Consider the following 13,626-nt stretch of genomic DNA (forward strand, 5'->3'; position numbering starts at 1 on the left):
CTGATGTAAGCACTGGCTGTGCGTGGTGACTGAGCTGAAATGCGGTGTGAAGTCAGATAGCAGGTTATTTTAAAGATAGCTATTTTCCACAAACTAAATATAGATTTTGAATGTTCCCTTCAAGATTCAGTAATGCCCTCACAGAAAAAACTCCATGCCAAAGATTTGCCTGGTCTAAACTTCCAGGCCGGGGGTATCAGCCCCACAGGCACAAGGTAGAGCAGATCTCTAAGAACTTATTTATCTTGCACAGTTGAAACTTTATACGCATTGAATAGCAACTCCCCATCTGTCCCTCACCCCAGCCCCTGGCAACCACCATTCAACAATCTGTTTCTATAGAATATTACTCAGCATCAAAAAAGAAGGAAATTCTACCAAATATGACAATATGGATGAACCTGGAGGACATTATACTGAGTGAAGTAAACCAGACACAGAAGGAAAAATACTGCACGACTCCACTTATATGAGGTATCTAAAATAGTCAAACTCATGTAAAAAGAATATACTCTGCTTCTTTATTGGCTTTGTGTGTGTGTATGTTGGGGAGCAGGGGTGTGTCTTTTTCTCTTCAACTAAACGGAAGCCCTTATGAGGAGGAGAGCATTACATTCTCCTGCTCTTCCCCCATACTAGGCAGGGTTTTGAGGGAGCTTATTCGATTGACTGAATGGAATCTAGGTAGCTGGCTGCACACCAGATGGATGGGCTACACAAGGAAGAGAAGACCAAAGGCAGCTCTGGCATGTTGAAAACCACTTATGACCCAGAGGTTTGGAGTAAGAAGGCACCCTGTGTCCAATATCATCAAGTCGAGCCCCTTCTCTGTTTCTGAAAAATATCAGCGACCTAGAAAAGCTTAAAGAAAGCTCAGGGGAGTTAATGTACCGCCAGCAGACAAACCTAGATCCAAATCCACCTCTATTGCTTAGTTTCTGTGCTACCCTGAGCAACTCACTTCAACTCTTTGAACCTTAGTGTCCGTATCTAAAATGGTGTTTGGTGGCCACACTTCACAGAGTTGTCATGAAATGTGATAAGACAGGTATGGCCCATAGACAACAGAAGAATTTAGTAAGTGGCACCAGCTAATATCTCAAGATAAGCCCCATTAAGTGATCTGGCAATGCCCTGGGTGAAGTCCAGTCAGCGCACGTATCACTATACATAGGGTGTAGGTTTTCTCTTCCCAAAACTGTACAAGAGCTTCTAAGGAAGCCACTGGGCCCAGCCGGGGCTCAGCTGAGTCTCACAAAACCTTTACACTTAGAGTCACAATTGAATTTGTTTAAAGACCCACATTTAGCTATATGTGGTTTCCCTATTGAATCTCATAACAACACCTGCACATACATGCCTGCGTAGAGCTGCTGAAACTTCATGGTATGACACCGTTCTCTTTAAAAAGACATCTTCTCAATTAGAAACCACCTCTTTGTTTTCCATGGCTTTGTCACAGGCCATATGCACAAAAGGCTGTCCTCTGCATGTGAGGAGGCTGAGAGCTGAACAAACAAAACCGGGCCCAGCTGCCTTCCAGAGGAGCTCTCCCTCTGGGAAGAAAATGAGCTGCTCAAAGGCACAATTTACCAAACCCACAGCTATTCCCCCAGGAACTTTGGGGTGCCAGGTGCTGTCTGGGTGCGATGGTGGGGACTCAGTTTGCCCAGAAATAGACACAAAACAGCTGGGATAACCAACTGGGGCAAAAGATAGAGGAGACAGACTGCCAGCTTCCTAGGATACCAATATGAGAAAGGGCCATAATAGAAGGGCATCAGTCACATGTCAGTATCACAAGGAGCAAGGTCACGCGGCTGCCCGTGACCAGTGTTAAAGCAACAGGCTTGATGTTTAGTGCCACTTACAGAAAAAAAGGAAGGACGGTCAGCGTGCCTGAAGAGGATGGGAAGGGCTTTCTGGAGAATGGATTGGGCACCCTGGGAAGTCGGCCACCCCCTCTCGGCCCTGGCAAAGTGACCACAGCCATCCAGAAGTGCAGGAAAAAATGCTGTACCTCAGCGGAAAACTATGCATTGTCGGCAGCACTCCCTTCCTCTTTATCAGATTCTAATCCTATGAGAGCTATTTTGCAGCGCTTTGTAAGTTGTAGTGAACTACAGACAGGCTTATTCAACCTTGCCCAGTAGAGTTTCAGTTAAATTCCCTCTTCCTCCTGCCCACCTCATGACAAAAAACAGTTACATTCCTTTATTCAAATTTTGTACAGTTTTGACTTTTCCTCTGAACCGGTTATAACATCTGCCTGGTTCCCTCCTCATATGAATAAAATAGACACTATCTGTATGATAGTCATGAGCTTACTTTTTCCTGAAAATTATCCTTTAATTTTCTCCCTTCTGCTGGGCACCTCTGAAGCGGCCCCAAGCTGGCTGACATCCCTGCTGGGAGCCAAGATGCCCACTTGCCTGGGAAATGGGAGGGCATGGTGACTGCCCAGCAGACACAGGCAGGCCTTCACGCTGCACTAGTGACAACGGCCACCCTTTACAGAGCCTTTGCTTCAGCATGCGGGCCTCTGAGTGACATGCTCCTCACTCAGTAATCTCACTGGATCCTACAAAGACCCAGCAGGGTAACTTTTCTTATTTCCCTTTACAAATAAGGGAACTGAGGCTCAGAAAGATAAGGCAACTTGCTCAAGTCACTCATGCAGTTAAGTACTGAGGGAGAAATTTGATCAAGGTCTGTCTCTTAATTCCCAGGCAACCTTACCTTGGCTTTATTTTCTTTCATTGAGGTATAGTTGGTGAACAATATTATATGTTTCAGTCACAATATAGTGACTATGTTTAAAGGTTATACTCCATTTAAAGTTATTATAAAATATGTTCCCTGTGCTGTACAATATATCCTTGTAGCTTTTTATTTTGTACCTAGTAGTTTTCTACCCCTTAATCCCCTGTCCCTATCTTGCCCCTCCCCACTGGTAACCACTAGCTTGTTCTTTGTATCTGTGAGTCTGTTTTTGTTGTTGTTGTTGTTGTTACATTCACTAGTTTGTTTTATTTTTTAGATTCCACATATAAATGATATCATACAATATTTATCTTTCTCTGACTTATTTCACTTAGCATAATACCATCCAAGTCCATCCATGTTGTTGCAAATGGCAAACTTTCATTCTTTTTTACGGCTGAGTAATATTCCATTGTATATACATACCACATCTTCTTTATCCATTCATCTGTCGATGGACACATAGGTTTCTTCCGTGTCTTGGCTATTGTAAATAGTACTGCAGTGAACACTGGGGTGCATGTGTCTTTTCTCAGCATTGTTTTTGTTTTCTTTGGATATATACCCAGGAGAGCAATTGCTAGAAATTAAAGTTTCAGGATCTTTGAGGATTGAGGGTTAGTTCTTCACTAAACACCTGGAAGAGATGCCCAAGAAGGGAGTAGCCTCCCGAATCCAAGAGAATTTTCAGGCCTCCTCCGTGCTCCCTCTCTTGCTTGCAGCTTCCTACTGATCTGCACATCATACCACCCCTGAGCAAACAGAGCTGGATTTCTCTCTGAATCCACGCTCCCCAACCTCAAAGTGGCTACATTGGCCTGGAGACCCAACTCCATTCCTCTGGTTTACTCTTTCCTCAATGACAATTTCAAACCTTCTTGGCTCAGACCTCCTCTACTGAAACCTCTCTTCCCCTCAGCCTCCTACAAAAAGCCTCCTTTTCTCTGTACCCTACTTTGCAGAGAAAATCGAAGCCCCTTCATCCTTCCACTGGAGAGTCTCCAGCTACTCCCCTGCATCCTTCTTCCCTTCTGACCCCTCCTGCTGGGGTTAATCCTCCACTAGGCTTTGGATCCACCACTCCCACCACTGGCTTAATTATCTCCTCTTTTTAGTATATTCAATTTCTCTATCAACTAGTTTTCTCCTCATTGACTTAAATTTGTGTGTGTGTGTGTGACAAAATATGTATAATATAAAATGCACTCTTTAAACCATTTTTGAGTGTACAGTTCAGTGGCATTAAGTACATTTATGCTGTTATACAACCATCACCACCATCCATCTCTAGAACTCTTTCATCTTCTGAAACTGAAACTCTAGATCCATTAAACAACTATTCCTCTTTCCTCCCAGGCCCTGGTAACCACCATTCTACTTCCTGTCTCTAGGAGCTTGACCACTCCAGGGACCTCATATGAGTGGAATCATACAGTGATTGTCCTTTTGTGACTGTCTTCCCATTGACTTTTTTTTTTTTTTTTTTTTTTTTGCGGTACGTGGGCATCTCACTGCTGTGGCCTCTCCCATCACGAAGCACAGGCTCCGGACGCACAGGCCCAGCGGCCATGGCTCATGGGCCCAGCCGCTCCGCGGCACATGGGAACCTCCCGGACCGGGGCACGAACCAGTGTCCCCTGCATCGGCAGGCGGACTCTCAACCACCGCGCCACCAGGGAAGCCCTTCCCATTGACTTTTAAACATAGTCAATTCTCTGCAATCTAAAAAATGAAAAGAACAAAAACTGGCCCTGGAACCCTCAACGCTCTACAGCTATTGCCCTATTTCTCTCTGCCCGTTGGAGCGAGCCTTCTTGCAAGAACTCTCCACATTTTCCTCCCTCCCCACTCCTCCACACTCTCCAATCTGGCTTCTGGCTTCACCGCTCTCCCCAACGGCTGTCGCTGAGGACAACGGTGGCCTCCATTTTGCTAAGGAGAGAATGATGCTTTTCGATCTTCATCTAAATTGGCCTCTCAGCAGTGTCTGATGGCTCTGACCTCTTTCTCGCTGCTCTCATTACCCAAACCCCCTGCGTGGACTTTTCCTCTCTCTACACTCCCTCTAGTGCCCTCATTTGGTCCCGCTGTTTCACTGCCACATAGATAGAGACAATTCACAAACCCTCATCTGCAGCCCAGACCTTTCCACTGAAGTCCAGTCCCATCTCTATAACTGCCTACTGGACCTCTCTTCACAGACACGTAAAAGGCAGCTCAGATCAACCATGTGCAGAACCACGCTTTTGATCCCTGCCCCCCCCGACCCTACCCCTCACAACCCAAAACATCTGCCAGTACTCCTTCCTGTCTCAGTGACTAGCTCGCCAGTTACACAAGCCAGAAACCCAGGCACACCTGTGGCACCCCTCCCTTCACCTCTCACGCCCAACCACACACTAGAGAGCCTGGTGGCTACACACACTGAGTAGCTCTCAAATCCATTCTTTTCTCACAGTCCCCTTCATTTCCACTCTGGCACAACTGCCAGCATTGCTAGTCCACACAATTGCAAGAGCCCCCTAAGTGTGTCTGTCCGTCCACCGCACCCACGGCACTGATCAGATGGAAGCCAGAGGGGTTTACAAAATGCAAGTCTGGCCATGCCTCAGAGAAGAAAACAAGCACCATGGCCTGGCTCCTCACCCTCAGCCTCGTCCCTCTCTACATCCCCACCACCCAGACTCACCTCTTCCCGGGTCCTGGTGCATCCCAGCTCCCTTCCACACAGGCCTCACCCACGCTGATGCCTCTTCTCCTACTTCTCACCATCTACCCTTACTCCTCGTGTGCGGTGAAGAATCACCTCCTCACTTCTTCCCGACTTCCCTGCCTAGGGAAGATTCCCCTTTATGGGCTCTGGTAGCACCTTAACCCTCTCCTTTGTAGCTGTCTGTTGTAACTTTATATTTGTTTGTATGACTATTGGATGGTATCACGAGAACAGGGCTGAGTCTGTTTCGCTCACCAACGTACCCTCCACACCCACCTCAGTCCCGCGCACGTAAATATCAGAGCAGGTAACACTTATGTATAAGTGCCGGCTGCTAAATGCTTTGCGTGGATCTTCGCACTTGTTCCGCACAGCAACCCTGTGAGGAGGTACTGTTATTCTCCCCTCTCCCCTCTTTACAGAGGCACAAGGAGCTTAGGCGTGATCGTTTAGCTAAGAGCGGCAGAGCTGGTTTCGACGGCAGTCAGGCTGGCTGCAGTCTCTGTACTCACCACTGTGCTCTGTGCAGCACTGTCCCTGTTTGTGTTAGGAAGCAAGGGTGAGTAAACCTTTCTCCTGGGTATTTAGGTACCATCTTATACAGAAGCAGAAGTTAGGCATTAGCATTCCCTGGGGAGCCCTCCAGCTCCAGGTTTCTGTGACTGCAGCACAAGAAGGGACAGGAGAAAGAAGGGAAAGCTCATCCCAACGCCTCTGCCTGATTTTCTAGACTTGCCAGAGTCTGAGCAGCCACGAAGCTCCAGCCTCACCTCCCTCTGTGGTGCAACACGAATCCGGACCCCATCCCCACCCTGCCAGGGCTGTTTGAGTGCCCCCTCGTCTCCTGTGCAGCTCTGTCCTGCCAATCCCACTGTTTGGATGCCTTCCTAGTACTGTTTCTCTAGAACCTGCCCATCTCTCAAAGTCTAGCTCAAGTGCCACTTGCTCCAGAGACTCTCTTGCTGACCAATCTATTTCTTTTAACCTGCCCTCTTATAGCTTATCATAAAAGTAATGTAAAAACACCAAACATAAGGTTGAACAGAAACAGGTATTAGAAGCACAGAGAGGCTGCTGGAGGATGTTACAGTGTTAGAAAGTGACAACATCATCCTCATCCAAATAATAACAGAAGTATTAGAAGAAGAATCAAAAACAAGATGGTGGCCTCTTGCAAAGGAGTTAAGTCCCATCATAAAAAGGTTCCTAGGACTGTGGGCCTCAGGTGGAAAGCAGGCCATGCAGGAAGCAGCTTCTGCCCAGATGGTGCGTTCCTGAAGGTCAGGCAGTGAAGAGATTGCTGAGAGAAACAGGGAAGTGGAGGCCTGGCAGAGGGGAGGAGAAATGCATATTCTGCTGGGACGGTCCTGAAGGGGCACTTAGGGTCACTTCCAGGACCCAGTCCACACCCACGAGCCCTAGAAAGTGTACAGAGTCTAAACACTGACATAAAACCCCCCAAGGCTTACACGTATACTCAGAAAAAAGACAAACATTGGTGGTCGGGAGTGAGGTGAATGGATTTATAGCCCTATCATGCTATTTTTGATATATGTGCAATCCAGTTTTTTCCACTCATTCAATCCATTAGCAGAACTTTGTGGCAAGAGTACTTCTCAAGTTCCCATTAGTATAGAGAAATCAGCATATGCTACCTGGAAATACTTCAGGAAATGAATAGTCTAGGGGGATTCATGAGGTAATACCTGAATTGTAATGCTGTATTACACATCAATTACACTGTGATGCTGTCTTATACTTGGATAAGGTTTTACAGCATATAAAGCACACCCACGTTCATTGCTTCATTTACTTTTCATGACACTCATCTCTCTCCCTGGATATCCTCTGTTGTCCCTCGGGCAACACACTGGATGTGACCTGTGGCCACAGGGACAGCAGAACTCAGCTTTCTCTGGACACTGGACGCCTCCAGTAATGCAGACTAATGCCACAGGGGCTTTCCCATGACCACAGTGCCAGGCTGGATCATGGAATCACTGTCTTCTCTTTCTCCATGAGGAAGCCGGGATGCAGGAAGGGCAAGGGACTTAATTAAGCCAGTGGCTTTGATGTGCTCCTTGTAAATACATTCTACTTCAGAGCCCGTGGATTTTCTCGTGTATTCCTCACAACAACCCTGTGAGGAAGGTACTGTTATTCTCCCCTCTTTGCAGATGAGTAAACAGAGGCATGAGTAACTTAGGCATGATCTTTTAGCTAAGAGAGGCAAAGCTGGTTTAGATGGCAGGCAAGCTAACTGCAGAGTCTCTGTACTGACCACCGCACTCTACTCAGCACCGTCCATGATTGTGTTAGGAAGGAAACTTCTCTCACTATACTTCTGCACAGAAGAAATTTTACCTGAGAGTTCATCAGGCGAATGGTGGTTTTCGTGCCCACATCTTGTTGGAAGTTGGCTGTGGGTGCCCCATTAAACCTCAGGACTGCATCATGATCATCTATAAAGCACAAGGAAACAGAACACATCAGCAGTGATGACGATGTGAGCATCAGCGATATGCAGAGAGCTGTCTGGAGGGAGAGAGGGCAGGAGGAAGGGGAGGGGCACGAGAATAATACATCCTAATCTTTATCTCATCCTGGTACACAGGGGACAATGATCATATTTGTATAGTGCAATCGGGTAAAGTTCACAGACAGGGGTGACCAACTCTCTGCCCAACCACCGCGAAGGCTAAAGAGGTCCATATGGTGGTGTTCCCGAAATCCACTCAATGATGCCATTGTGCCCGGGCACAGGGGCAACGTGGACAGGGCCAGTGCACGACTCATAGTGGAATCACTATTCCAGTTACCAAAGGAGCAAATCAGATTTTCTTGGTATTACCAGTAGGTCATACTTCTATCCCTGTCAGAAAAATGAAGATCCTACCATAAGCTTGGTCTAACCCACAAGTGCAAAGTACCCCATGGCATTCTGAAAAGCTTTCAGTGCACAGCAAATGAAAGAGATTCACTATGGCATCCAAGACATCCCCTGAAGTGTCCCAGTTAGGAACACGAGCCCCAGGAAGGGTCACAAACCTGGGTGGTGGCAGAGGTGGAAAAGAGGTCATAGAACTAAACTAAACCCCATATTTTCTATTAAAAATTTAAAAAGCTCTTTGTCAGAAACAATGTCTTAAATCCAGCCAGGATCAAACAGACCATCTTTTTAAAGATCTACTCACTCCCCAGCTCTGGTTCTCTGTCCTTCTAGCTGTTTAAGTAGGGTTTGGAAGACTTGGAGAAGATTCTCTGCCTGGCAATGACCAATCTTATGGGGGAGGGAACTGATGACTTCTAAGATCCATCCTAACCCTGAGCCTCTGTGCTCCTGTGAGAGCTCATCTCAAGCTTATTTTATCAAACAAACTTCGGTTCACCACTGAAATCTGCACAAGATTTGGAGGTCAGCCCAAACCTCTGTTGTTCTGTTTCTCTCTGTGCGGGTTTATTTGGGGTGGTTCTTCATGCCCAAAGGTGGCATCAGGAGAAGAGGGGTAGGAGTGGATTTTGGCTCAATGTAAGAGGATCTAACGGAAAATACCCACAGAATTAAGGAAAGAAAGTCTCCCTCTTTATTTCAATTCTAACGTATATACCAAACCTCAGGAATCTAGACATCTCATTCACAAAAACAACCCTAGCCTCAATCCCAGGACAAAATTTTTATCAAAATGGTTTAAAAGTTACATGAGATGCCCATAGTCCAAACATTATCAGATAACAGGACAGGCACACAGAACTGCAAATCGAGCAGGCAGTTTACCTTTACACAACTCAGATTGCAACAAGTTTTGTCAGAATCAGTCACTGATTTCAAAAGTGACCAGTAGTAATCACACTAGAAATGTTGATTTATCAGAAACTCCACTTGGTCAACATTCCCATTTCACAGGTGAATAAACCTGAGAGTCCCAGTAGACAAGAATGACAAGCTCAAATGGAGTCATTGAGAGTCGAAATAAAAAGACTATTTACAAAGTTGTAGGTCGAGATTAACAAGGTAGAGATGGACAAGGAAAGGGACCATACCCCAGGCTTGGCCACAGCAGGGAACCAATCCCACCCCTACACCTAAGGCGGCAGGAGGAGCAGAGACCCCCCTGAGGAAGCCTACCTGGTGGGAACTGTGAAGGGAATCATTACCCCAGCCTCTCCTCCTCCCCTCTGACTTCCAGGCCTGGAGGGAAAAGGGGAGACACAGACAGGGCTCTCTGAAAGGGGCTGAAACTTACAGTCAAGGGAGAGAAGGAGCCTGTGGTTACAGGTTCCTTCTGCAAGGGCGGGGAGGAGGGGGACAGACACCCTGGCCTCACTCTCCTTCTTCTTCTCACTTTTGTACCAGCGTTACTACTGTCCAGTCCCAAATCAAAGCCAGAGAGCAAGGACACCCAGTTGACACAGTCCAAATTTCTATTTCCCCGGGCACAGAGTCATAGGAAAGTGTGGAGAGTGAATTTGGTGGGGCAGATGGAGAACGCCCAGCACAGGAGGCTTGAGATAGGTCCTTGGTGTTGACCATGAGAAAGGAGAATGCTTTTATTCCTTCAATAAATACTGATAAAGCTCGTACTCTCTGTCAGACACAGTTCTAGGTGCTGGAGACAATGGTTGTGAGCATGAAATCAAGGTCCTTGCCCTTAGAGACCTCGAAATCTACTGCAAGGAGGCAGACAATAGATAAGCACAACAACCCACATTTGAGATAATTACAGATTGTGATTAATACTATGGCACAAAATAATAACCTATAATGGAAAAGAATCTGAAAAAGAATATACATATATATATATATATACACACACACACGTATAACTGAATCACTTTGCTGTACATCTGAAACATTCTAAATCAACTATACTTCCATTAAAAAATAAAAATTAACAAAAAATACTAGGACACGAATAAACTGAGCTGTGTAACAGAGACCCCGAGGGAATCTCCTCTAGATAGAGGGATTGTTCAGGGACTGCGTCTGAGCTGAGACCCATAGGGCATGGGAAGGGCCCAGGAAAGTAAATTCCAGACAAAGGACACAGCAGTGTCAAGACCCCAAGGAGGGTAAGGACTTGGCTGGGGACAAGTGAGTGAAGGAAAGAAAAAATAAAAAGTGCAATGAAAGAGGTTGGCAGGAAGCAGAACATGCAGGCTGTGGAGGCCAGGTATGAAGTTTGGATTTTATTCTAAGATTTAAAAAAAATCAATCAAAGAAGAGAACTTTAAAACAGACCACTAAATTTGAGCTTATAAAAAGAGGGATCAGATCCTTGTTTGCCAAACTGTCCTTTGTTATTGTTACTGAAAACTAAAAGACTTTCAACCTCAAATAGGTCTCCAAGAAATCCCTAGGAAAATTCCACAACTACTGGGATCCCAGAAAACAAGCCTTGAAGGGGGAAGGCTGTAGAAAACAGGGGCCTCCACTTCTCTGTAACTTAGAATTAGCAGAAAAAGATGCAAATTAGAAAAGGAAGAAATAAATGCACCACGATATGCACATGATATAACTGCATGCCTAGAAAATTCAATAGAATCAGCTTGTTAGTAAATTCATAAATACATCAAAATCTACTGTGTCGAGGTATAAGAACTCTAAACAGCTAGAAATTGTGGTGAAAGAAATTTTTTCATTATTTGGACCAAACATTTCTTATATTTTCCAGTTAGCTTAATGAATCATATAACCATGTATGGAAGACTACATTCTGATTCTGGTTAGGAAAACTAGATATGATACAGATCAGGTCTGGCAAACTATGGCCCACAGGCCAAATCTGACCTGCCTTGTTTTTGTAAATAAAGTTTTATTGGAACTTAGCCAGGTACATTCATTTATTACTGTCTATGGTTGATTTTGCACTAAAATAGCAGAGTCATTGTAAGAGACACTGTATGTCCTCAAAAGCAAAAATATTTACTATCTGGCCCTTTATAAGAAAAGTTTGCTCACCCCTGATATAAACAATCATGCTCTCTGAGCTGCTCAACGCAGTCTTCACTCTGCCCAAGAACTCCATCTGCCCCCAAATATGCCCAAATTCCATCCCCCACCCTTGCCTTCCATCATATGGTACATGCCTACTTCTCTTCCAGCCCTTCTCACTGGCCCTTCAGAATTTGTATGTATGTATTTATCTATCTATCTTGTCACTGTTCTTTCCTTGTCCTTCAAATGTAAACTTTTTTTCTAGGTTTTCTCATCAGTCCTCTTTCCTGGACTACAACTATCACCTTGATGCAAATGACTCCTAAATCTGATCTCCCACCTTGACACTTTTTCCTGGAAGAAAATACCCAACTGCATAGATATCTATGAAGGGAAAGCCACAAACACTTCAGACTCAGCACATCCAAGATGGAACCTGTCCTCCTCCAGAAGCATGTTCCCCTGTGATACAATATAGCCTGCTCCCAAGCCAGAGACCCTGGCTCCTGCCTCTCACTCGAGGTCATTTCTAGTTAGAACCAAGTTCTGTCTCTTCTACCTCATGATGCCTCTCATGTCAGACCATTTCAACCCACCTCCACTACCACTGTTCAACAGGCCTGGCGCTTCTCACTTGGATATGACGATAGTCCCTAACAGCAGAGAGGCTATACAGCAGTCCCCATGGAGAAGGGGACTCAGAGAAATGAGAAATCTCTCCAAAATACACATGATCCCATCACTCGCTTGCTCAAAATCCTTCTAGGGCTCTTCGTGGCTTAAAGAATGAAATCCAAAGTCCTTAAGACCATCAACATTCTCTAAGAAATTACCCCCAGCTACCTTTCTGACCTCACTGCTCAGCACTCTTCACCTTGTGGGGCCCTACGTCCCAGGCAAACAGGATTATCTGTGATGCCTAAACATACTCTGCACATTTTTCCATGCAGCCTTTGCTTCTTGCTTTTGCCTCAGTTCAGAATGCTCTTCTCCTCTCTTCCAGGGGAGCAAGTCAGGAAGAGTATCAAGGGATTATTTTAACCTGAAAAGGGATTCATTCATTATTATAAAGCTACAATCACCATGAGGCGCAAGAGCAGAGATGAGGCTAAGTGTGGGCCCCTTGGAGTCAAACACCCCAGTTTCAATCCCAGTCTACCGTTAACCAGCTGCGTAAGCTTTCTGAGTGTCCGCGCTTAGCTCCTGAGTAAAATGAGAGCAATAATCGTACCTACTGCGTAGGATTACTGGGAGGATTAAAAGAGCAAGGCTTGTTATGCACACAGCAGGTACACCATACATGTTACTCCTATTAGTTCTAATATTTTTAAAATGTGCTATTGCTTGAAATGAATATTCAAACAAATCTAAGATACTTTACATGTATGCATATCAAAAACAATTGAAAATGACTGTGCCCACCATTGGCTGGTTTGTGGGGCTGCCGGAGACACAACACATTGTTACACTCCCTCTGGTAAACAATTTTGTAATGGCCAAAAAAAAAAGAGCCATAAAACATATCTTACTTTGATCTTCTACCGCCACTCCTGAGGACATTTCCCCTTTGGAGGGCAGTAGTAGTCACTTAAGTTGTCTTCCCCAAAACCTCCTTAGCAGTACTATTTATAAGAGCAAACAGTTTGAAATAATTTGATATGTTCAACAGTTGGGACTAAGCTGGACAAATTCCAGGTGTAGTGGGAAGGCTGGGGCCTGTCGAGCTCAGAGGCCTTTAACAAAGGGCCTTTCCTTTCCCTCTCCTCTTTGTATTCTAAGTTCCTATTTGGTATTGTTGATGAGTCCATGGCTGAATAAAAGAATACATGAATGAATTCCTTAAAATTTTTGTTAGACTAAATGCCCAAAGGAAATAACCCTATAAAAGGCAGAACATTTGAAGTGTAGCATGCAATTTTTGTTAGATCTCAGGATCAAAATCCTTCCATGGAAATACATATTTGAAATTATAACTCCAGTCTGTAGAAAAAGGTTATTTTAATTAATGTTTAGTTAAATCCATAAAACTCCAATGTTTTATGGAGTGCATAAAAATAAAGATTATATTTCCAATTCATGGGAGTATTAGGCTCTGCCTGAAACTGCAACATGAGTCCAGCCAGGCAGACTATAATGACTTGGGAAGAAAGAAAGAAATGTAGTTCCATTATGGATGAACAAAAACCAATTACATTTAGTTTCTAGAAAACGAAGT

At 44.9% G+C, this 13,626-nt stretch overlaps 1 protein-coding gene across 1 annotated transcript in view; it reads right to left on the reverse strand.

The window, feature by feature from the left end:
• The window catches only part of ST6GAL1 (ST6 beta-galactoside alpha-2,6-sialyltransferase 1), a gene marked incomplete at its 3' end in the record, with an annotated part of 59,924 nt that overhangs the window by 33,799 nt on the left and 12,499 nt on the right, over positions 1–13,626 (reverse strand). Inside the window, exon 3 of the mRNA XM_079705352.1 lies at positions 7,841–7,938. Coding sequence (XP_079561478.1) covers positions 7,841–7,938 — 98 coding nt within the window. The remainder of the gene's footprint in view (positions 1–7,840; positions 7,939–13,626) is intronic.

Source organism: Hyperoodon ampullatus, assembly GCF_949752795.1.
Source record: "Hyperoodon ampullatus genome assembly, chromosome: 5".
NCBI lineage: Eukaryota > Metazoa > Chordata > Mammalia > Artiodactyla > Ziphiidae > Hyperoodon > Hyperoodon ampullatus.